This window comes from Falco punctatus (genome assembly GCF_963210335.1).
Source record: "Falco punctatus genome assembly, chromosome: 6".
Taxonomy (NCBI): Eukaryota; Metazoa; Chordata; class Aves; order Falconiformes; family Falconidae; genus Falco; species Falco punctatus.
This window is the reverse complement of record NC_137585.1, coordinates 23,591,140-23,616,801: the sequence shown is the minus strand read 5'-3', so window position 1 is coordinate 23,616,801 and position 25,662 is coordinate 23,591,140. Positions and strand designations below refer to the sequence as shown.

General features: G+C 42.1%; 1 protein-coding gene across 14 annotated transcripts in view; it reads left to right on the top strand.

Moving 5' to 3' along the window:
- Positions 1-25,662, top strand: part of CACNA1C (calcium voltage-gated channel subunit alpha1 C) — a 468,525-nt gene that overhangs the window by 372,396 nt on the left and 70,467 nt on the right. For 10 of the 14 annotated variants that reach the window (XM_080391534.1, XM_080391539.1, XM_080391533.1 and 7 more), the window contains 11 exons: positions 2,025-2,157; positions 3,901-4,030; positions 7,925-7,984; positions 11,463-11,569; positions 13,087-13,174; positions 14,127-14,234; positions 14,938-14,990; positions 15,097-15,243; positions 16,156-16,357; positions 16,878-17,036; positions 19,910-20,020. In XM_080391534.1, coding sequence (XP_080247660.1) covers positions 2,025-2,157; positions 3,901-4,030; positions 7,925-7,984; positions 11,463-11,569; positions 13,087-13,174; positions 14,127-14,234; positions 14,938-14,990; positions 15,097-15,243; positions 16,156-16,357; positions 16,878-17,036; positions 19,910-20,020 — 1,298 coding nt within the window. Of the gene's footprint in view, positions 1-2,024; positions 2,158-3,900; positions 4,031-7,728; positions 7,789-7,924; positions 7,985-11,462; positions 11,570-13,086; positions 13,175-14,126; positions 14,235-14,937; positions 14,991-15,096; positions 15,244-16,155; positions 16,358-16,877; positions 17,037-19,909; positions 20,021-25,662 lie in introns of all 14 variants that reach the window. The other 4 variants (XM_080391535.1, XM_080391540.1, XM_080391536.1 and 1 more) reach the window with 2 other exon arrangements.

The window sequence follows — 25,662 nt, the reverse complement described above, 5'->3', positions numbered from 1 at the left end:
GAAGCATTGTTCCATACCCATTTAAAAGTGTTTTTTTTAAGCATTCCTCTGAATAAAATAAAGAGAATGATCTAATAATTAAGGCACAGAACAGGGCCTCAGAATACTAGTCTTTTTAAGTCACAGTCTCAAATATCCCATGTGATCATGGGTATTGGTGTTTCGGACTGTTAAAGAAGAAAAAGTATTTGCTTACCTCGCTCATTGTCAGCACACTCTGAAACCTCTAGATAAAAGGTGCAAGTGCAAAGTATTGTAATATTATACAAATATTGCCATTACCATTAACACCAATTTTACAAGTACTATGCACAAAAGTACTTCCGAAAGAACATTTCTTTAATAAAGCCTGTAGAAGAAGTATTATAAAATATATTGCAACATGAAATTGAGCTGTTAAAAAATAGACTGGCTTTAAAAGTACAAACTTTATGTACCAGCTCAAACATTTATGCAAAAATCTATCAAGTGGACTCTTGCTACTGGAAGTGTAAAGAGAGAATCCTATTTGCTTGTAATAATGGCATGCATTGGAAAGGCCACTTTTCTCCTGTCTCTGATTAGGATCTGTGCTGATTCATCTATTCTTTCTGATGTGTCCATTACCAGATCAAGTACAGTACCTGACCCTAAAGGAACAGGCTTTTCCTGGAACTTATGTCACTTTATGGACTCAAGATAAACCTTTTAACTAGAGTTTCTTCCTTTGCATGGGCTGAAAGATGAATCTGTTGCATCTAACCTGTCAGGCTCCTTCTTAAAATATTTTTCCTGTCTTGCTGATTAAGTGAGAGGATTGGGATCTTTAAAATAGCAAAATCCTATCATGTAATGTACAAAACAGCATCTGACTTCAGCAGGTAGAAGAAATCCTAAAAGGTGGAAGTTTCTTTTTCACATACCACTTATCCTCCATCTGCATTTTTTACCTTGAGGAGGGCGCTCACAGATCTGCACAGTGCCTGGAGATCTGCTCCATAGGCATCAGGTTCAAGAGCTCAGCCTTGTTGCCACCTTTTCAATCTTTGCCCCACTGAATTATGAAAAGGATAATTTTAAGAATTGGTATAAGTCAAAGTGCCCATGCTCCATGTTTGCTTCAGGATGTACAGGCACTCATCCAGACAAAATCCCAGATGTGGCAGTGGCTCCATGGAGAGCCTTACAAAGAGGACAAAACCAGATCTTGATAAACTGGAGGAACAGTCTGGAGAAAATAAGATGCAATTCAATTAGAATGAGGTCAAAGTGCCACTCTTGGGAAAACTCAGCAGCACAAATGCAAAGGGGGGGAGTGACAGACTAGGCAGCTGTTCTGTGGTAAATAATCTATGCTTTGTGCAAATCAGAAACTGATGGCAAATTAATGCCAGAGTGTAATACAAACAAATGCCCATGAAGGACGTTTAAACAGGAAGGTAGTACTTAAAGACGTAAGAAGTAATCCAGCTGTCCTCTGCACCAGGAAAACATCAACTGCAGGTTAATCCTGCAAATAATCTGGAGGAAAGTAGCAAGAATGGTCAGAGACCTAGGGAACACAGCACCTCAGGAAAGACTCTTGGTTTTTTGCTCTAGGAAACAGAAATCCTTGCAGAGGTGTAATAATAATCCTCAATATATAAAAACCCTCTGCAAGAGGAAGGGAATTCTCTATTTTCTGTGTCCATGGAAAATAAGAAAATAGACAATGGATTTAGACCATAGCAAGTAAGATTCAAGTCAGTCATTAGAAGAAGCCTTTTTTCAGAAGGGACAGTGAAGCATATAAGGAGACTGTTGTGATGATATGGTGGGTTTACAAGCACTAATGGTTTTACAGAGAGACTAGATCAATGTCTGCCAGGGTGAGCACTGGGCGGTGGGTGCTGCCTGGGAGAAAGCAAGTGGACAAGGAAATTCAAGCTTTTGTCATCCTATTTCAATGATTCTTAGTTTTTAGCTCTAGTTATGACAGAGAAAAATGCCCCAGCACTCCAGAATAGATTGTATTTAGCATTAAAAGATTAAAACGCTTCTTGCAGCAGAGGAAGATGAGGAAGAACCCGAGATGCCCGTCGGCCCTCGGCCTCGCCCGATGTCTGAGCTGCACCTCAAGGAAAAGGCTGTGCCTATGCCTGATGCCAGTGCTTTTTTCATCTTCAGTCCTAACAACAGGTATTTAAGAGACTGCTTAGCTGGAACAAGGAGGCGGAAAGCAGGTACCCTTTTCAAGCTGGGCCCTAAAGATTATGTGGTACAGAGCTCCCTTCCAGCACTTTATACCAGCAACCTCTGACCAGTCTCTTCTCCAAACACCCCGGCATGAAATTCTTATGAAAGCACAATTGTAGGGAACTCCCAACAATATTCAGTGGGAGTTCATAGAACCTGCAAGGCTGATTAAAGGCACAAATCATGAAAGCTTCAGAAATAAGGGACTTGGAGGCAAGTCAGTAATTGGAATCCCCCAACATACTCAGGTCCAAATTGCAAGCAAGCCATCATGCAATCAGTCAAGCGTGATGTAGGAGCTTCCTGTTCTAGTGGCTGCTCAAAATCCACTCCCAGTAGGGACTTGATGTGTCTCTGCTCATTCTCTACACATCAAAAACAAGTATAGAAGGAAGAGAAGGAGAAAGAGGAGAGCTTTGTGGGGAGGCTGAGGGGAGTAATTCTTCTTTCATATTCTTCCCTTGGGCTTCTGCAATGTATCTTCACATTGCCCCGCTTGCCTTTCCCACACAGATGTGTGAGACCAGTACTGCGAGTGAAGGGCTGAGCTATGACACAGGGGATTATGTCTTTCCAGGGGTGCAGAAATGAGATCACTGCCCAGTGTTCTGTGCAGTACCATGTATCCCAACGTTTTCCTTGGGGACTTGGCCCCAAAACATGGCCCCAAAGTAAGGCAGGGCTGTAAAAGCACAGCTGAATTCGGAGCCAGTCTTTCCACAGCAGGGCTTGTGCCACGCCTCCTTGGGTATGTGCAACAGGGAGGGACTGATGGTGATTGGGACTCATGGACTCTAATGCCAGCTTTGCCACCCACCCGCTGTCACTTGTTGAAGAAGTAAATTAACCTCTGCAATCATCTGTAAAATTGCTATAATAGGGGCTTGGAGGCTTAACATCCAAAAGCAGAGCTAAATAGATTAATGAAGTGCCTCTGGAATTATGCATAGGACTGTTACGAGGTTTAACTCCTCGTATCCTGATAACATATTGAATGTGCTGTAAAGTTCTCCAGTAAGAATGCTGCTGTTTAATGGGAGACTGCTGCTTCTTTACCTGCTGGTTTCCCACTAAAAGCACCAAGCACTTTTTATACTGGGCTGAAGTTTAGCAGACAGCCTGCATGGCAGGATGTCCTTCCAGAAGCCCTTTGCACATGCCAGCCTGCCCTATACCGGTTTGGCCAGGTCTGTGCCCTGTTAGCAAGGTAGATCCCCCATAGCTCCTGCTCAGTGACACTCCAGCCCCAGCTCAGAAAGATACTGGCCACCCCAAAGCCCATTTCTGCTGCTTTCCCCCTAAGTGAATGGGGAATGGTTCTGTGAATGAAAGCAAGGGATATAATTTTAGGTTGGCAGGTTTCAGACCACATCTGAATGACAAAAGGCTCTGTCAGGAGGGAGTGACTGTTCTCCATTCAAATGCACCAAGTGTGAGTCCTGCAGGCAGCGGATCACTCCATGTGCATCACTGCATGACCTGTATGACTTGGAGAGCCACGGCTGCCCAGCACCCAGCACAGCTTCCTGGGCCCATCGTCCTCCCTGCTGCTGCTGGGGCAGAGGGAAGGTGCTCTGCAGAACAATCCTCCAGGGCCAGTCCTGCTGGCAAAAGAGGAGGGGGGAATGTTTCCCAGGTCTTGCTGTTCTCTGAGAGATAAAGTTGTGCCTCTCCTCTCTCTTGCAGGTTTCGTGTCCACTGCCATCGAATCGTTAACGATAACATTTTCACCAACCTGATCCTATTTTTCATCTTGCTCAGCAGCATCTCCCTGGCAGCTGAGGACCCCGTCCGACACCTCTCCTTTAGGAACCAAGTATGCTTCCCATCCTCCTTCCCTTGCTGTGTGGTAAACCTGTGGTACAAGCAGATCATGAGTTGAAGCCAGGAAAGGCAGAGAAGACTGCATCAGAGGCTTTGGGAGTGACTCTTTCCTGATCTGTGCTTTTTGTAGGCTGTGTGTGAAATCATTGGGTTTTGCAGGGAACATGAGTCAGTGCAGAATTTGGCCTCTTGTTCATTTCAGAAGTGTGTGTAATGGAAGGAAAGACACGAGGCTGAAGACAAGTTATTGTTCCCTGGGATTAAGGCATTAGAAATGGGCTGGATAAACATTGGTATGCAGATAATTCTAATTTAGGGGATTTGCAGGTTCCCTTTGGAACATTTGCTCTTCTGCCACATGCTTTCTTTTGAACTAAAAAGCTCAGAGCCTGATTTTCACTTTGTTCACACTGGTGTAAATCAGGAGTGACATTCTTCAGTTTGATGCAATCACTCTGGAGGAAATTGGTGTCATCAAGGTTAGAATCACACTATTTGAATGCAAGCTGCAAACCTATCATTAAATTTGAGATAATCCTCAGAAAATATGCTGTGTTCCTCTCCTTACCAGCCTGGGGGAAGGAGAAGAAGGCATTCAGCATGAATATACATTCTCACCTTCTTTTCTGACCATTCTTATTAGCCTTTTGAAACATTCAGTGCTCCCTTAACTTTGCCAGTGGTTGTTTCCATTAATCTGGCGTCATTGCAGGAACCAGAAGTGTCAGCTGTCACATGTGAGACTTCTGATTTTTGCTGTCTGCAGTGGCATTTTGGTTCCTTTATGCTGGAAAAGCTTGCTAGGCTTAAAGAGTGGGACAATTTTTTTGTTGTTGTTGTTTAATAAAACCTTAATTTAATGCTCAGTGTTCTATCTCCCTGAAATATCCTGGCCTGAGCGTGCATTTAAACACATATGTGCATGCAGAGAAGGTGTTAGTGGAGGTTTATTCCTGATCTTATCTCAGAACTACTTTGCATTTTGTCCTGAAGGAGGGTGCTAAATAATGCAGTCAAACCTGTGCCACCAATGACCCACTTGTGCACGGCTGAGTGTGCCCACCATGTAGAGATAAATGTATGTCAATATGTATTAGTGCTGCAGCATGATGTCAGCTGGCATATGGGCTCCTGACATGCCACAGAAGCTGCTGCAGAATCTGCAGCAGAGGGGTTTAAATGAGAAAAAAAATAGTCAAAGCTGGTTATCCTGAAAGAGCTGAAAGTTTGGGGCAAAGTGCTGTCTTGTGTATTTGTAGCTACTGATGTTGCATGAAAATCTGTGTTTAGTTTTTGCAGATGTAGATGTTTAAAATAGATCACACAAGGGGACACTGACAAGATGTTTGAGTTGCAGATGGGATCTGCCTTTACACTTCTGATGGTAGAACAGTAAAATTGTGTCCTGCCCTGTTGCCCACACAGAGGTCTGGAAGAAAAAGAAAGCAAGCAAGCTGAAGGTGAACTAACTGCCTCTACCTTCCCTTTGGGACAACATAATCAGGCATTAACCTGTGCACAAGGACTTCTGCAGACTAGTTGCTGCTGTTGACACAAACTGTCCCAGAGCAGGAAGGCAGGAACAGAGAGCCCAGCAAGAGCTAGCAAAGAGGCTTGGACACTGCTTCTGTTCCAGGGCAGGCTAGTAGCTGCATCTTTCTTGTGTCACACATGGCTCAGGCAGCAAGTTTTTGGAAGTGCCTCCCCAATCTGATCAAACAGCCTTTAAAGCCCAAGCAAGTCCTAAGACCTTGCATGCTCACAATATTCTCCTGTTTGCACCCTGGCAAGGTGCTCATTCATTTTAATATATTCTAGAGTAATTCATATTTAGATAATAATTAATATGCCTGCTGACAAACAGCCTGCACAGGTGGAGCAGTGATCATTTTCATTAAGCATGATTTCATCTGTAAGGGACATCTTTACTAGCTGCAGCTTTGGGGCTAGTTTCACCAGTATGCTCTAGCTGCTTTGCAGTGCTCTAGTGTTATAAAGCAGCTGCAGGTACAGCTTAATCATCCACTTTAATCAAGTTTATGGCTGCTTTATGTTGGTGAAGTCATGCAGAGCAGCCTGAGAGTACCCATGAATCTGGCCCATTGACTGTAAAATTATTCCATTGATATAATAACCAAATGTCAAGACCTACAAGGCAGCAATGCAAGGGGACATTTCCAGTTATAACATGTCTAAATTAATACAGGATGCAACTGAGATCTGGCCATCCTTAAAATGGCCTATTTTTATTGTCTAAGTTGCAAAAATCTACAAGGCCCAAGACAGCCTTGAAGAAGTGAGAACAAACCGGGGTCAAAAATTGAGCAGTGACCTGAAGAACTTTAAGTTACATGGTAGCAGTGATACGGCCCCCCACGTGACATTCAGTGTCTGCAAACTAGTTCAGATTCAGATTGTGCTTAAATAGTGCAATCTAAAGTAACCCTGTAGTTTGCAGTAGCTACCCCACTGCCCACGGCATACCAAGCTGTACGGATCTAGCCATCTGCAAATCTGGGTTGTGGTGTGGGCACTGAGATACAGTAAACAGCTGTGGGGTGAGAGGGCAGCTTACTGCTGTATGTTTATTGGTGTTTTAGCAGTAAAGGTTTAAATTTCACAAATTATTAGTTTTCTACAGCTTCAATATATTGGCCTTCTGGTTTAGAACTTTGTTATGGTGAAACAAAAGTAATTCAAGGGCACAATACTTTTGATTTTGACCATTTGTAGTGTAGATAAGACTAAAATGTCTTGGAATATTGGAATACATTGGAAACAGAGTTTTATTCTGGTCCCATTAGTCAATGAGAAAGTTCCTATTTGCTTTTGTGGGATGTCATTCGATCAGCAGGAGAAGACATTTCTGTCCTTGATGCTGTTACTTTGAAAATCACTTTACACTTCCAGACTTTCTGTTGCCTTCTGTGACACTCTAGAGCTACTTTTTGTGGTCTGCTATGCATGCCACCAATATCCCCATCACCAGGTCTTAAGTTCATGGGAATGATGAGTGTTTCAGCTTGCCTGTTATCCAGGATGCCAATAGAAAGATGCAAAATCTAAGTTAGGCGCCTTTAGCACACAACCAAATTATGGTTGCAATACAAGACCTGGGATTCTGTTCAATTGGCAGAGCCTTTGTTATTCATCCTAATCCAGGGCAAATCAGGACAGAGAAAAAAAAATAGCCAGAGCATGAATTTGCAGTTTGCTTTTCTTCCTTTGCAAGAGGCACAAGAACAAGCCTGAATGGAAGTTAATAAGAAGGAATCTTATGTTTTCCACTGAGAGACCAGGCATCCTTGTATTCTCACTTTGGAAGTCTGTTTGGGAAAACCCTTGAATCATCTGTTCTTTATCAGATATATAGATATATAGATATATATTAAAAAAAAAAAAAAAAAAAAAAGGAAGAAAGAAAATAATACTGCAACCAAAAAGTTATTTTGCCTCTAGAGCCCTCATGGGATTGTAACTTGGAAAAGCTATCATGTAATGTGCTTCTTGTCCTCTGTGCCAGGACCTTCACTGTGTTCAACAGGACGTTGTTACAAAACCATGTCCTCTATAGTCTTCCTTGTTCCCTTGTTAAAAGGCATATGTATTTGATTTTGAACTTTGATTTCCCATTCAAGTGATCAGTCACTGATCTACCCTCCCCAATCCTATTCCCTTTTGTTTTTACAGATTCTCTTTTATTTTGATATAGTTTTTACTGTCATTTTCACCATTGAAATTGCTCTGAAGGTAAAGTGCCCATCTTCTCTACCATTACTTGTTCACAACCTTACTAGTTTTCTGCCACTATCTGTTGCTAACACACACGCCTGTTTGTTCCTGGGTCACGCTCAGTACCACTAACCCAATTGTGCTTATTTTTCAGATCCTAGGCAATGCAGACTATGTCTTCACTAGTATCTTTACATTAGAAATTATTCTTAAGGTAACCAATCTGAGCAATACACTTGTTTTCTTCTTTCTTCTTTCTTTCTTTTCTTTCTTTCTTTCTCTCTCTTTCCCTCTTTCATTCTCTCCTTCTTTCTTTCTACCTTTCACTCTCTTTTTTTTTAACCCCATTATTATCTCTACACAAAGGTTTGTTTATCTTTTGATTTTAACAATTTTATAGTTGCTTAAAAAGTCTTCTGTGAAATTTTGATTTTCCAACTTGTAATTCAGGCCCTGTATCAAAACAGTGCTTTATAGGGGAATCACAATGGAAGGATGATCCTGTTGGGAAAAGTAAAATGGGACTAAGAAAAATTCCATCACTCCATAAATTTCTCCCTCTACCCTGGCCAGTCTTTCCAAAACAGGTTTTGTTTGCTGTGCAAGGAACCCTGAGCACATAAACCTCTTCTTACACATGCTACAACCCAAACAGAAGGTCTCTGTTCTGCACAAGTCATGAGGCCGGGCCAGAAGGCAGCTGATGACTTCTGTGAGGTTACAGGGTGCACAGTCAAGTAAGAGACAGGGAGCACAGTGCCAAAGCTCACTTTTTAGGTGTGGAGAGGTAACCAAGAGTACGAATCACTGAAACACCAAGGGCTGTAGCTGTGAATGAAAACTGCTGCATCGCCTGTTTGAAACTTGGCTTCCCATTTCCCAGGAACATGCTCTATACCAAGGGAAATGTGCAGGAGAATGGTTTAGCTTGAAAGAAAGTAAAAATAGGCTGCCTTGTTCTTAACTCTAATTTTCCCAAATTGGTAGGCTAATAATTTAAATAACAGTAATTGAGCAAAGTGCTGGCTTTCTAAATGCTAGGTTCACTTGGCAGCTTGGTTTTTTTTCTCAGCAAGCTAGTTCTAAGTGCTGGCAGGCAGTACCTTAGAGTTGCTCAAATCTTGCAGCTCAAGACCCTAATAACAGTATCCATACTAAAGGCTGGCAAGCAGGGTGGCCTCTGCATATTTTTGTAGAGGAATGTGCTTTTTGATATAACTTAAAACTCACCAGAGCTGTCATGTTCTCCAAAGAGATGTACATATTCTTGTGTGCAGTGTGCATCTGTTTACACAATAGATCTGAACATGCACATACCAAATGGCTGACCAAAAAGGCCTGTCACAAAAGGAAAACATCTCAACAGCAACATTTAAAAACAAAACCATGGTTCAAGGCACCTGTCTGAACATACAATTACTAATTCTGCTCCCACTGAAGCAAATGGTAACACTCCTAATGACTTCAGTGGAAGCAGAACTTAACCCAGCCTGTTGGTGCGTTGCTCTGTTTTCATCAGGGGAGTGTACCGCATAGTAACTGAGCCTTCCCAATGTCCTCCTGTTAACTTCCGTGGATTTATTTCAACACTCCTGGATATTCTCTGGGTTCAAGTGGGAGAGGAGTGCAAAAACTACAGATGTTTAAGAAATTCTTCGCTTCTTATCCTGTCAGTTCCTGCATCACAAGTTGCTTAGTTTCTCAGTGTGTGTTTCTCTGCTGCCTTGCATTAAGCACAATGTTTTGCACAACATCAAGGTTAGTTTAAATGGTAAGAAACAGAAGAATAAATAGCCATAGGATGTTCAAGGCTGTAGAGAAACAAGCTTCATCTGCCCTCATGTTGCTGATGACACCTGCAAGCCTCACACTGCCATGGTGGAGCCTGGTGAATGTTACCAAGGTGACCACCAGATTTTTTTTAATTGGCATCCTAAAAGCTTGTTTAATGCCCTAGATGGGAGGCAGACATAGATTATACACTCTTTGAGAGTCTCTTTTGAGATAACAAAATCTCTCAACAGGCTTGAGAGAACTATAGTTTATATAGAACTTAAACTCAACAGACCTTCCCCTCCTGATTTCAATGGTGTCTCCTTTCTTTCAAGATTGCCATACAAAATCTAACCAGTAAAGGGCATCTTTACCACCTTTGTTATGGCAAAAAACCCTCCCTGCTTCCCCAACTGAATGTGTCTATAAGTATAAATTCTAAGCCAAGACCAGAGTTTATACTTCCTCCCCTTCTAAGTTCTGTCTGATGGATTGATAGTCAGTTCCCTGATGTCATGGATGTTTGGTGAAAAAAATAATCTGATATACCATGTGCTCTTCTGCCCTCCTCTGAATAAAGTTGTCACATGTAGGTATGACTGGAAATCACTAGCAGATATGCCATCCTGAGCTATTAGTGGGAGCCACAAAACTCCAGTTTGAACTTCTAGTTCATACTTCTCAGCTGGGAGGCTGGCTAGAGCTCATCATTGAGGAACAGTCTCATGGTGTCCTTCACATTACTTTAGACATCTAACTTAGATGAGATTCAGAGGACCAGATTTAGAAGCCTGTGTTCCTAACCCAGGTAATGGAGGGAAATAGCAGTTGTGGGGATGGGCTTTCTTCAAAGCAGCTACATTAGATTGCTCGCCAGGTCTAAGGTAGGTGGTACAGATTCCCCCATCACCTCCTCTTCCTTAACCATGCCAGACTCATTTAGTCATATTCTGTAACTGAGCTCAGTTTAAATTTCAAATTCTGAGCTCAGAAGTGTTCAGGTCTGACAATTGTGTTTGAGACCCATTCCTGATTACACTGTCACTTAACCCAATTCTGGAGCTGTGACATCCTCCTCAAAGCTAGCAGGTATTCAGTACCCCTCCATACCCAGATGAGGCAGAAAGTCTCTTGTAAAATATGTAAAGTTTTTCCTTTCCTCTGCTGGGTGATGTTCATAATGGTTACCTCCATGAAGAAACCACTCTGTCTTGAGATAATCCTACCCTGGGCTTTCTAAGGAAAACCAAGGGTAAAATGCAACTGCATTTAGAATAAAAATAGAGGAAGATGGGTAGGGATAGGAAAAGGGATACAGGATTGAGCTGAGCAGAATAGGCAAATTTAAAAGAGAAGGAATTTCTCCTGTTGCTTCAGTTCAGCTCTGAAGAACCAGATCCCTGAGGGATCCTGTTTTTTTATTCACGGGCAGAAAAGAACTCAATTGTCTGCTGCAGCTGGTCTAAGCATTGAAAAACTTTACTTATTTCATTTTATATTTTTTATTTCATTTAGCTAAAGAGGCTTTTAATAATCAAAGCTACATCCTCACAAGTGTCCTCTGCCATTGAAGAAAAAGGGAAAAGCATACAATTGTAAAGAGTAGTTTCTGTGAACAGTTGTTCTGCTGCTTTGCTGATTCTAAATGTTATGTACTCAGTGCATATTTTCCTCACTGAACCTAGTATTGGCTTTCCCTAGTTAGGTCTTTCATAGCTATCTTACTGTCTTCTTCACTTTCTTTTCTTTCAATGGGGACTCAACTTCTCCTTTGGGGTCTGGGGGTAAATTGTCTGCTATGTTAGAAATACTGCCCCTCCCCAGTTATATACACAATCAGATGCACAACCAGATGGGTTTGGCTTCTGAACAGATGCTAATGGCAAAGTGTGTTTGTGTGTTCATGTGCCTTCCTGCAGATGACTGCGTATGGGGCTTTCCTCCATAAGGGCTCTTTCTGCAGAAACTATTTCAACATCTTAGACCTGCTGGTGGTCAGCGTTTCTCTCATCTCCTTTGGGATCCAGTGAGTGAGCTATTTTTCGACTGGCTTTTTACTTTGGGATCATAGGGCTGGGTTGGGAGGTGATACCTCAGGCTCATTGTCTTATCTGTGTAAGATTTTTCTCATGAGCCTGGAGGTATTTTTCTCAAATGATTCAAGACCATTAAAATTCACCCTCTAGAAGGGAGGTAATAATTGGTAAGTGCTATACTAGTGACCTGGAGGGGGGACCTTCCAGAAAAAACAAATGAGAACAAGAAACTTGGTCCATTGGGAATGATGACATTTAGCTTTGTTCCAAGATCTCTGATTCACTGTATCAGTTCAAGACACTTGAGTGACTTCCTGTTCCCTCCTAGAGCTGTCATAAACTCTTTGGAAAATGGGGTGATAATGTTTTGCTACTTCCTAAGATATTGTGGGTCTAGGTCAATGGAAGACCGTCAAGCCCTTGAAGACCTGTGTGAGAATCCATAGAGTATTGGTGACAGTGACGGCTGATCCTGCTTTTGTCATGCCACTTTGTGTTGGCTGATCTGTTAATTTGCTTAATAAGCTTATAGATTTACTTGATTATATGGAACTGTATGTGTAGAATAGGGAGTTTTCTAAGCAGTATCACATCTCATAAGAAATCAGCTCCCAATCTTTACCATTACAGATTAGCAGCTCCTGTACATTATGTTCCAGAGCTAAGCAAGCAGCAGGATTTGTCAGGTCCATTGGGCTTTCAGTCAGAGTCTTAAGAATGGCACAGTGCTCATTTTGACATACTGTTTCTTTCTTACAGACCTACCTAGACTCAATACATTAGCAAAAAGCCTGTTCCCAAAATCAGTAGGAGGGCCTGATGTCATACAGCATGGAGAAGATTCTCAGTCGTAGTTTTAGTCTTGGAAGATGCAGAGAGCTCTGTTGTAGCAGATAGTTTGTTCAGTACTTAAAATTAAGTACATAAGTCGTCCTAATCAATTCAGTGGGAGTTTCCTCATCCTTAAATTTATGTACACACTTAATTAATTTGTGGGATTAGAAGCCAAACATACTGCAGGATCAAACTCCAGGTGGACAGTATACCTTTAATGCTGGAGTCATCTGGAGTTTCCATTCTTCTATGAATATTTCAGTGGAGTGCTTCTTTGAGCCTTATCTGAAAATGTCTTGTGATGACTACATCTTGGCATGATTTCCATATCATAGATAACTACAGAGTATTTGGCAGTTTGCCTTGCTTAAAAAATACCCTGCCCATGTTCCATTCCCTTCATTAATACAGGAGAGATGGTGAAAGCTAGGAGAATGTATACTGAGCCTGTCCAGACCAGGAAGCAAAACCTATAAAGATAACATCAGAGAGTAGTTTCCTTACCCCTGAAGTGCCATAGCAGAGTTGACTAACTATCCTAAGCAGTCTAAGGCTCTAAGCAGTCTAAGGCATGTCAGATTTCAGACAGGAAAGGGTGGGTGAAATCCATCTGCCCTTGTGGCACACTCCCTATATTGCTGTATCTCTCAAATGTTCTAGTACTTTCTTCCAGGTCCAGTGCCATCAATGTGGTGAAGATCCTGCGTGTTCTGCGAGTCCTTAGACCACTGAGGGCCATCAACAGAGCCAAAGGACTAAAGGTTAGAAGAGTCCAAATGCATTCTGTAAACTAAATTCAAGTTATTTTAGGCTACAAGGACTTTTGTAATGGTTCAAGTAGTGTTTCAGCAGAATCACCAAATAGTTGAGGTTGAAAGGTCCCTTCCTCTGGAGGTTGTCTTGTCCAACAACCCTGCTCGAACAGGACCACAAGAGCAGGTTTCCCAGGGCCATGCCCAGATGGCTTTTGAATATTTCCAAGGGTGACACCACAATCTCTCTGGGCAACCTGTTCCAAAGCTTAGTCACCCTCACAGTAAAAAAAGTGTTTCCCAATGTTCAGATGAACCTCCTGTGTTTCAGTTTGTGCCCGTTACCTCTTGTCCTGTCAGTGGGCACCACTGAAAAGAGTTTGGCTCAGCCTTCCCTGCATCCTCCCTTCAGGTATTTATATACGTTGACAAGATTCCCCCAAGCCTTCTCTTGTCTGGGCTGAAAAGTCCCAGCTCTCACAGCCTTACTATTTGTTGTCTTTGCAGTGAGGACTCATGTTCAACTTGGTGTCCACCAGGACCCCCAGGTCCTTTTCTCCCAAGTTGTTTTCCATCTGGGTGGCCCAGCATCACCACTGAGGTTAAGTGATGCACTTTGCTAGGTTTACAGACAGGCTCACAAGCCTGTTTAAACGTAACCTTTCTGTATTAGATACACTCCTTCCTGTGGGCTGGTGGGTGCCCAGCTGTGTAAGTTGGTGCTGCTGGAAGTTTCACAGAGCTGAGCTCTGGGATTTTCCTATCCCTTTCTGCCTGCTTCTAAGAGTATAGTGAGGAACGTAACAAGTTGGTCTTCTCTCCCCTTTCCTGAGTCATTACTTAATGAGCAATAGTTAAATTAAATTCTTTTATTTGTATTTTTAGTCTTGGTCTTCTCCCTTAGCCAAAGCAGCCCAGAACAATCTTGCAAGTTACCTTTGTTCCTATCTTCCATTTGCAGCATGTGGTCCAGTGTGTGTTTGTCGCCATCCGAACCATCGGAAACATTGTGATTGTCACCACTTTGCTGCAGTTCATGTTTGCCTGCATTGGAGTTCAGTTGTTTAAGGTAAAACCATTGGGCACATTCATTCATCCATTACACGAAGCTATATTATGGGATGGGAAGAAAAATATCATGAAGAAGCCTGAGGAAGGAGAGATGGTATCTTCTGTGTGAAAGGCAAAACATTTGAGGCACTGTCAGTGTTACCTGGGCTGCTGCCAGCAGTTCCCCAAAACTGGCCCAGGCACATTCAGAACTCCTGCCCTTCATCCGTAACCATACAAAACCATCAGTAAAGTCAGTAACCCTCTTCTTCCCTAAATAGCTTGTGGCGTGACTTAGTGCCAGGGAAATGAAGGGGGTTGTTCTAAAGGACTGTTACTTGCAGGCTGTCTACCCACCATCTTGTAGAGGAAGGGGCATGCCAGATAAACATGGGAGGTTATTCATTCACTTCTTTATGTCTGCTTTTATTTCTTTGCCCTTCACCACGCTTCTGACAAGTGTTCTGCAGCACTCGGTGGTCATGCACCTCAGGACATACACATAAAAGTACCGTGCAAGCAGATGAAAAAGCCTGTACTCTGAACTACCCAGATGCAGGCAACTCTCAATCCAGTTTCCTCATATCTATCTGCAAAAGAGCATGTAAACATACTCATATTTGGTTAAGCAAGTAGTAAGCACGGTCTCCTTGCTACACGATTTGCCCTAACCCTTGCACTGTCAGGAAAGGAACCTTCATTCCTCTTTCTTCCTTTTCAAGGGTAAGCTGTACAGCTGCACTGATAGCTCCAAGCAGACGGCAGCAGAGTGCAGGTGGGTCTGCCTTTCCCAGTTAGCCCCCTTCACTGACCACCCTCTCCCAGGGACTCGTACTGGAAGTGCAGTTCTGCCATGTTCTCCCTCTGCTCTCTATCCACAGAGGGTACTATATTACATACAAAGATGGTGAGGTCAACCAGCCGATGATACAGCCCCGGAGCTGGGAGAACAGCAAGTTTGACTTTGACAACGTCTTGACTGCCATGATGGCCCTCTTCACTGTCTCAACCTTTGAGGGCTGGCCAGAGTGAGTGCTTCTTGGACCAGTGCAACGCTAGCAATGTCCTCATTCATTTCAAAAGAGAAAATTCAAATGCAGAGCATAGTCTCTCCCATTCTAAGTATTTAAATAAGTCTAAAGCATTAAATGTAGCAATAGTAACAGCAGACATTGTAGTATTATGTACTTTGTAAAGTCCTCAGGGCCTGCAGGAATTGCTGTTCCTGTACTTGTAAACAGTGCATAGCACAGTCTCTAGCTCTTAAAAAATGATTGCCAGTAGTAACAGTGACAGCAATATTTGTTACAAATATTATGAATATAAATGGATATGAAATGCCTGTCAGGCACTTACCAGTATTGGTAGGTGTTGCAAGTTTCCCAACGGAGCCAGCAGGGCAGTGCGAAACACAGCAGTGCTGTCTCTGCAGTATGGGCAGACACAGAATGCCTTACCAGGCTGTGCTGTCTGTGCCACTGTGCTGGCTGAGGACCCCCACGCCTCCACTCTGCCAAAGTGCCACGAGCATGCAGGGTATCAGGGGGTTGACCCTGACCTGTGTACCCGAGTAATGCTAACAGCAGCGTTAACAAATGTTAAAAGTGATGAGAGCCCCTTTTCTCACAAAACTCAGTTCCCAACAACACAGACTCTCCTGTCTTCTGCTAACTGCAGGGCACGCTTTTGTTTTAAATTTTAATGGTTCAACTATGAAAGCAATCCACCCCTGAACAGGTTCAAATGTGTAAAATTAGTAAGAGCCGTGTCTTCTCTTTTGCAAGAGTTTACACTCAGATCAGTGCAAGTCTGCACATCTCTGAGTAAATTAATTTTGATACAAGTAGAAGAAAATCACAGAGTTAAACTTTATACCATCACCTAAAAGGCCTCAAGGCAGTGGCAGATTTTCTCTGCATTGGGCTCCTGTTTGCTTTCAGGTTGCTGTATAGGTCCATTGATTCCCACATGGAGGATGTGGGACCCATCTATAATCACAGGGTTGAGATCTCCATCTTCTTTATTATCTACATCATCATCATTGCTTTCTTCATGATGAACATCTTCGTTGGTTTCGTCATCGTCACATTTCAGGAACAAGGAGAACAAGAGTACAAGAACTGTGAGCTGGACAAAAACCAGGTAATTTACAACACCTTGTTGCCACTAAAGGTAGAAAATACATCAAGAATAAGCATTTAAGGGAGAAATGCATACAGAGAGGAATATGCAAAGATTGCCAAGAAGATAGAACAATAATCTGGCTTCACTGCCACCTTTCAGGACTCAGATAAAAATGATCATGCTGTAAGATTTGCTCAAGGAACAATATTTACTTAAAAATGTGTGCTGTACCGTTTGGTTCACTGAGATTAAATGAGCATGACAGCATTGTCTGGCTGAAGTAAATGCAAATGAAATGCTTCAACAGGTAGAATATGCACATTTATAGAATATATTATTTTATATAGAATATATATAATAGAATATGTTATAGAATATGCACAATATACACACAGATTACAACCTAAAATAAATTCTTCTACCAAGCATTTTCATTTTAGTAAAAAACTTGAAACAGGTATTTTTATTATATTTGGAGGTAGCTCACCAATCCTGTATTTTGTTTTTGATTTTTAAATCTACCCTGCCTCTTTCACAGCGCCAGTGTGTAGAATATGCCCTGAAAGCCCGGCCTCTGCGGAGATACATCCCTAAAAACCAGTACCAGTACAAAGTTTGGTATGTGGTCAACTCCACCTATTTTGAATACCTGATGTTCGTTCTGATTCTGCTGAACACCATCTGCCTGGCCATGCAAGTAAGTAAGCAAACAGAAAACCGTACAGGTGATGAATTATTAGACTTTGTTGGGGTATACATAGAAATGGCCAATGTTGAGACCTACTTTCATCTTCACACCAGGTATTGAGGGAGAGAGACAGGGACATGATAAAAAACGTTGTACCATGTTCACTCCTGATGTCATTTAGTTAATTTGAGGAAACTGCCTCTCATTTTCTTCCTGCTAATATCTGACACTTTCAACAATTCTTTTTTAACTCCTTAAAAACAAACAAATGAAAAAAAAAAAAAAAAAACAATAGTTGCTTCACAGACCAATTCAATGGCCACTATAATAACAAGTGATTTCTCAATTCTGACTTGTCTTCTATGAAATGCAGCAGTAATCCCAGAACTGCCACTCACCTGAGAGCTGAATTTTAAATTTGGGGCTTTTCTGTGTTAAAAAGTGGAGAGAAAATATTTCAGAAAACAAGGCAATCAAGGAAACTGGGGATAGAGGACAGGAAGGCCCTAGTATCTCATTTATTCTGTGTTAAGAATCATAGAAACTGTATAGAAATAACCTCTAAAGGCCGTATTGTCTAACCCATCACCTAAAGGCAGGATTAGCTCCACCTAAAGCATTTCTTGATAGGTGTTTGCCTAACTTGCTTCACAACCAAAGCTTGTGCTACTGATGGCCTTACCACCCACTGTGCTGTGCATTCATTTGCCTTACTGTGCAATGGTTTCTAAACATCAAATGTGAATCCCTAAAGAAACATTTGTGACTGGATCTACAAGAATAGAAAATAGACGCAGTAGATTACCATGGGCAGGTGGAACAGCAGTAAAGGGGAAGGAGTCAAAACCTTTACTAAGTAGCCACCTTATAAAACTTACATTCCTTTCAGTCAGGAAATGGGCCCTCATAGACACAAACTGTTCTGTACATTTCCCCAGGTCTGTACTTTCCTGCCTTGTTCCTTCCAGCCTGCCTCACTCACCTCCATTTTATTTTCAGTCAGTCCCAGACTCCACCTGTTACGCCTGTCTCTGCACTCCCAGTTTCCTTGGCCTCTTGAGCCCTGTTCTCTTCTACATTCTGTCTGCTTAAGAGCTAGTCTGCCTGTCACTCTGCTCCCTAAGACCCAGTCTTCCTCCTCACCCAGTCTGTCTCTGAACTCTCTTCCCTGATCTGTGGCCCAGACAGTCCAAATCCCCTCTCCTCAACCCATCCTTCTCACTACGCAGACTCCCAGTTGCAGTTACTCCTCCATGGACCTCCTTTCTGGTCTCTCTCAGCCCTTTCTATTTGATTCTCTGCTATACTTTGTTCCCTTCTCTAGTTTGTTCCCTTATTGTGAGTCCAGCTCCCCATGCACTCCCACACCAACTTTCCTTTTGACCTTAGCATCGCACCACCACATTTTCCACTGGATCAATCCCAGTCTGCCCCATTCCCAGCCCCCCTTCAAAACTAGCCTCTCTTTCCTATCGCTCACTAGCAGTCTGTCTATATTCACAGTCAGTTTTCACTTTACTTTCTCTCACTGTCTCCAATCCCACCAGATTTCTTGACCTCCCTACTTTTTCTTCACCTTGTCTAGCTCTTTCCCATCCCCATTGAAAAGTCTTCCTCTGCTGTCTTGCCTAAGGTGCCAAAAAAGGAGTGAGGCAGCATGAGCACAGGAAAGTGCTCTGCTCTCAGCTGAAGTATCTGCTGCCCTGCTGTCATGAAGACAGACCCAATGGAGAGGGACTATTACGTTCACCCTGAAGCATGCTCAGTTGCTGTGACAGTGGTCATGTGAGATGTTTGTGAGCCCACAGGCAGGACAACATGTCTGGAGATTCCAGAAAGTATATATATATCTTGAGAAAAGTACAGTTTTTCAAAGGATAGGTTGAGTCAAACATCGTAGCAGACAGCAAACACAAAACCCAATTTCTGGTAAAATTCTAAGTTTTTAAGCAGTCCTGCAGGTACTAAATTCTTTCAAGGAAAATACTACAAGCAATTTTGAAAATGCCTCAACAATTATTTTGCCCTGACCCAACTTTCAGCTGCAGCTGAATTGTTTTAACTAAAACTCCTTTAAATAAATCACCCTGAGCCAATGCAGAATATGAAAATTCATCCCACCTAAAGTTTATCAAAGTTAAGCAACTACAAATGCGATCTTATAACATGAACTGGAAGATGACCTTAGAATAAGGCAGTGCAATCAGTCTCAAGTATAATGATCTGGACACAGGGATAGGAAGAGTGTGGTGGTAATGTTTGCAGAAGACGCTACTTGAATTAATCAACAGAACACAGAAAGTAACTTCATAAAATCTTAATAAAGTTAAGTGAATGAGCAGCACGATTGCAAATTTAATTCAGAGTTGAAAATTGCAAGATAATGCATATTAGAAAGATATGATTTGAGCTGCTCATGTAGTTTGCAGAATCCTGAATTAAGTGTAATTACTTGGGGAATGGCTTGGTATCATTATGAACAGCTCAGTGAAAACCCTGTTCCCCGTGCAGTAATGATCAAAGAAGTAATCCAAGTGTCAGGGAAGGGTGAGATAACAAACACAATTGGACACTGTCTTGTACCATTATGCAAATTTATAATGAGTCCTCAACTGCAATGGTAAGTACAATTTTGGTAGCCACCATTCAAAACTTTTTTTTTTTTTTAAAGATAGGCGATCCAGAGCCAATGTCAAAAATGGCTACAAGTATGGCAATGCTTATGTGTGAAGGGAGATGGGAATTCTAAATTGAAAAAATGGAGTATGCTGGCATTTTCTTTAGAGAACCTCAACATATAGGCAGATCAGGAGGGGCCCTGTGGATTCCGAACTGGATGGCACGTCCTTTCCTCACACTGCTGCCATGATGCTATTTTTCAGCACTACGGTCAGAGCTGCATGTTCAAGGAAGCCATGAATATCCTCAACATGCTCTTCACTGGCCTCTTCACTGTTGAGATGGTCCTGAAATTAATCGCCTTCAAACCCAAGGTAGGTGCTATAGGAGTAGAGTTTCCTGGCATCTGTGTGTGTGTGTGCATGTGTGTGGGGCAGCTGTGAGGAGAAGGAGGAGGTGAAACTTTCTGATCTGTTACCCCACGAATAACTGAGCTGGACAGTTGCTCTCTGGATTGGAGTCTCACATATATTTAATAACTTTTTCACTGGAGAGTAGACACACTTGAGAAAAAAAAAAAAAAAAAGGCAGCACCTGTCAATAGAGAAGGCTCCTAGTTCTCTGTTTTCATTAAGTTATAATAGTGACACTATGTTAAGGCTATAGCATGTTTTCCATTCTGAATGTTAATCTAATGCTCTCTCTGACTTTCCTTAAATTATAAATAGCATCCCATGATTAGTCTCCTGGCCCAAATGAAGTTAATCAAGAATGACTCATTTTGAGTTATGAGCTTTGAAAAAAAAAGTTTCTTCTGTGAGGGCTACATCTCAATGATGGTTTGGATTGCTTTAGTTTTGAATTTAAGACTTCATTGATAATATTCAGTACCCCAGCAGGTCCTGTCTGAAAGTACTGTCCTGTCCTTTGGGCCACAGCATTCTGCTAGTATAGCTGCATCATGAGATATGATTATAACCTACAAGCTCTTCCAACTAAGTTGGCACAGCTGCTGCAGGACAAGGACAAAGATTCTGACCTCACGTAATTTCAGATTACACAAGGCTTTCTTCTTTGGGGCTTTTTTCCTCCTTGGTTTTGGTCAGCCATGTGGCATAAGGAGTGGAATCCAAACACCTACATTCAGGTACTTCATGCCATCTCATGCCTTTTCATATCTTCAGTGATACCTTGACACATGGGGTTATGTCTTGAAGGATATTTTGAGACATTGGGGTTGACAAATACTGCCTGAAGCATCAGTTATGACATTGGTAAAGATGAGAACAATCATGTCTGACAGTCATGCTTGTCCTTCATATTAAACATTTAGGCAATCACTGAGTTAAGTGCTTCTCCCAGCTCTAACCTAACATCTTGCTCATCCTCAGCTCAGAAACTTTGCTCTCCAGTTCTACTGAATTCAGTCTTACTTTTTCTTGTTAATTCTGTGTTGACTTTACACCCGCACACACCTCTCTCTCATTCCACGTGTTCTAAGACTTCTTCTTACAAGAGTCACAATTCTATTTTTTTTCTGAGCCCAGTATCACTGTCCTATCCCAAATGTAGTTTTCTTGAAATTCAGGAGCAACTTGTGCAGTCCTGGTGAAGGACTGATTTTTATTCTTTTTTTTTTTTTTTTTTTAATTTTCAGAGGAATCTACCTTTCTTTTTTGAGATTTCACCCTATCTATTAGCAAGCAAATCTTCTGGCACTCTGTAAAAAGATTATCTGCACACTATATACCCAGAAATGTATTTCACAAGCTTTGTAACATTCTTCTGATTTCATGGCTCTACTTTAGAGGAGATTCTTAACTTTGAGAAATACGAGGTTCTCAGCAGAATTTGTTTTGAGTATTTAGACAGAAAGTTCAGCCAGTTCAAATGGGCTTTGTACACGTACAAGGAAGGCTTTACCTGACGTGGTTGCCCGTAACAGTAAGGAATTGGCATTGATGATATTGGAGGCCCTTTCTACTTCCTGTCTCTTACTTTCCTGTGCTCAGTCTCTTTTCAAGTTTTACTGCACAGCAAAGTATTAAACAATATCAGGTAAATATGTATCTTCTGGATAGCAAAATGTTGGAGCAGATTGCCTAAAGAGGTTGTGGAATCTCCATAATTTAAAGTTTTAAGATTAAGTTAGGGAAACCTTTCATTAGAAACAGTTTAGTAACGTATGATCTCCATTGAAACAGGGGAATCGACTAGACCATCTCACGAGCTCCCTCTCAGCCCAATTTTTCATGATTCTGTAATTTCCAAACTAAATCCCCAGCAACTACACTATAATAAAAGTGAGAATATAAAAGTTTTCGTTGTGACCAGAACAGTAGAGTCTTAATAAAGTCTTCTTAACTAAGGATCAGACAGCAACCTCAGGTTGGGTCCTGCCCATCCTGAAAGAATAGCCAGTGGAAAGAATCAATCTGTTTCAAATGCTAGCCTGGCCTGTATGCCAAACACAGTACTAACTCTTAAACTGCTATTTGAATTAAATACCTTCAGGAAAATAAACAATTATTTTAAAAATGGAACCACAGGATTTACAGGAAAGAAAAACAGGAATGAACTTGTGAAAACGACTAATACAGCAAAAGGACTTGCCTCCAGCAGTATATTCATACTGGATTATGTTGAGTACCAGTTCAGTGACTCGGGTTTGGAAACATCAAAATCCCTTGTGTAACTTGCCATTGTCTGCTCAGTACAAGGATTTGGCCTGCAGCCTTCATTTACTGCTCCATGTTGACTCAACCTGATCTCCAAAGAAGGACACCCCCTCTCCCAGATGAGCACTTGGACTGACGTGGACCAACACTGGGCAGCACAATCTGGTTCCTTTTGGGTTGCACTTTGGGACTGAAGCTGAACTTGCCTTGAATATGTTCTCATGTGAGAGTCTCCTAGCATGGAGAAAGTTGTTACCTCAGCCCTCTGCTTGGCCAGATCTTGTTTCCTCCTGTCACTCAAGGTATAAAACCAAACTACGTCTGCAGATATAGGTTGTCCCCAGGAACACCAGCTGGAAAAGTCTGAAAGGATTTCATTGTCACCTGGATGAACATCATTACAGCACAGCCATCATCCTCTCCCCTCTAACCAACCAAGTCCCCCAGACAAAGAAATTAGATGCTAAGTGATATTTGTGTTTCCCAGATGTGAAATGGCATGATTAAATGCTCATGAGATCTCAGCTGAAGATAGATTGGTCTGCCATTTCCTGAGCCATAAAACACAATGCTTTGTCTTATTTTGAATTTCTGCCCAAACATCACTCTTTTCTACCTGAAGAGTACCCTAAAATGAGGGAGCTGCAAGATTTATGACTGACAACAGGGAAACTTTGTTAGCTGAAGGTGTTGCGTCCTCACTTTAGCAACAAGCCCCAGGAGAATGTGGCAGAACAGAACTGAGCACAGAACTGACGCTGGCGAAATGCACTCTGTTTTTTCCATCTTTGTGGTGCTTAACCCAGCAGTTAGTGATTCAGCTAACAGCAACATGATAATGGACTTGTAACTCTGAAGCAGCCACCCAGAGCTCTCCCTTGCACAGCCGCTTCCTAAAGGCACCTTGAAATGAATGGTCTGCAGCAGCAACAGAGGATCATGGGTTTCTCCATCTGTGCAGGGTGGAACAAGCTGCTATTTATTCATACCTTTACCAGAGAGAATTGCTAAGGGAACTGGGACAGATCCCCCAGGTAATCAGAGCTGCTATCGCCCTACCTTCTTGCAGAAGTCACCACAGGGACGTTCCCATGCAGAACAGCTTTGGGGGAAGCCTAATATGCAAAGTACCTGCTGCAGGCAGTGGTGTGGCAATTGCTGTCATCTGAAGTAATATAATGCACTACAGTGCTACCTGTGTGTTACATGCATAACAGAAGAAAAGGTGGCAGTCTCTGACTGAATAGATATTTTTTTTACTGTGTCCAGTTTTTATTTCTTCACTCCCATTTTGTGAGGAGACATATCCTTCTTATTTGCTACTCTTGATAGTAAAGGTAAAAAAAACCAAACACCATCAGTTACACCGGCATTAGGCAGGATCACATATCTGCCTGACTGCAAAGAATCAGCATGGATAATACAGCCCTGCAAGTTGTTCTTGCGGTAAGAGCAAGGATTTACTTATTGAGAGGCTAGCTATAGGAATAAGGAGCCAAGTCTGAGTCAGGGCTCATCTCCTAACACTTACCTAAAGTATGCAAAGGGAGTAGAAAGACAAGGGCTTTCCTAACAAAAAGTACTGTTACTATTGGATTGGTTGCTTTAGTCAGCAAGTCCCCTTGGTACGTGGTCTTTATATTGGCCATCTTCTGTGAACAGTGTTTTGATTTGTTCAGTCTCCAGGGAGGCTATAGGGAAAAGGGGTGGAGCAGCCACTGCTGGTGTAGGCAGCACATGCCAGGTGGTGACAAGGCCAGCCTCTAAGAGCCCTCGTGTCTCTGTGTGGCGCATTTTCTGGATGAGAAGATCAGTTATCCCAGGTTTTTTGCAGGATAAATCTAAGCAGTGTGTGAGACAGTTCATCTATCTCTGATGCGGTCTTGACAGGAGGGTGTGCTAACAATGAGCAAGAGAGATTTGGGATGATTAGAGCTGCTGATAAAGAAAACATCCAATACATGCCCTGCATCTCCTTACAGAGTATTAATGTGCTGCTCTGAAGCAAAACTCCCAAATGGACCTGAGTGTTTGTCTTGGCTGATGCTTATAAACTGATTCAAGACTAGTTACTTCAAAGAGACAGACAGTCCAAAAGGGACGCTGTCGAGCCAAGGCCTTTTGCTCCTTTGTTTTTCTAATTTTATAAATTCTCCAGCCAGTCTGGTGAGCTATTTTCCAGTTCCTGCATAGAGCAAGCTTCTGCTGCTTCATGCTTTTTCCAGAGAAAACTACTGAAGGACAATGCTGTGCTGTCTGGGGTGCTCACAGCTACCACTGTCCTAGCTTCTTAAAGAAATCCCCACAAACACCAGTCCATGAAGGACCAGCTGCCTTACAAAACCTGCTTGGGGTTTTTTCGACTCAAAGGCAGCGACTTAAAGTTCCTCTTCATATGAAGCTGCACCATCTGTCAACATGCATGTTAATATGGGGATGGATATTCCTCCAGCAATTTCAGATCTTTCCAACTCCCTGGAATGGGCTATTTTACTGAAGAAGCACATCTACTTTTTCTTTCAGGAAACGTTTCATCTATCCCCTTACTAGCTCGGGCAGGAGGGCAGGACTAGTAATCCAAGAGCTATGAATTCTACCGCCATCCCTGTAATCTCAGACTAGGGAAGATATATCAGTGGAACTAGTCCCATGCATAAAGTAAAGCACATGTTCGTATATTTTGTCAAATCCACAACTGGGTGTGGAAAGGGAATCTTGGGGATTTCCTCTGCGGAATTATGACTATCAGAGAGACTACAGATCACAAGTCTATTCCATTTCCCAGACACTGTCAGCACCTCTCTTCCCTGGGTGTTTATGGATGTTACTTGTAAAGCAGCCTGTAACAACACCATCTGTCCTGCCTCTGTTAGTTCAGTCCCTCATTTATCACTGCTACTTTACTCTGAATTCTTGACATTCTTTAATGTCATTTTCATGTAGCAGAGTTCAGACTTCTGTGCACTGTTTCAAACCAGTTTCACATCCAGCACAAGGCCTGTAATCCCGTGTGATCCCAGGAAGAGCTATGACCCTTTGAGTAGTGGAAGACATGAGTGTCACCCATGGTTATTTCTTAGCCTCTTTACTGATGGATCTATGTCTCCTCAGTGTTTCATTCTCCCCTGATGCATTTGCCCTTCTTTATTTCTCTTTAAGCTCCTCTCAGTCAGCTTTTATCATGCATTTAATGCAGTGATATCTCTTCTCAAACCTGCAAAATGACTCATCCGGTTTTGTTCCCTTTTAACTACTCCATTTCTTGTACATTTATGCCTATAAACAGACCTTTGAGCAGTCCTTCCTAAAGTCACACTGGCTGCTTCATACTACTTGCA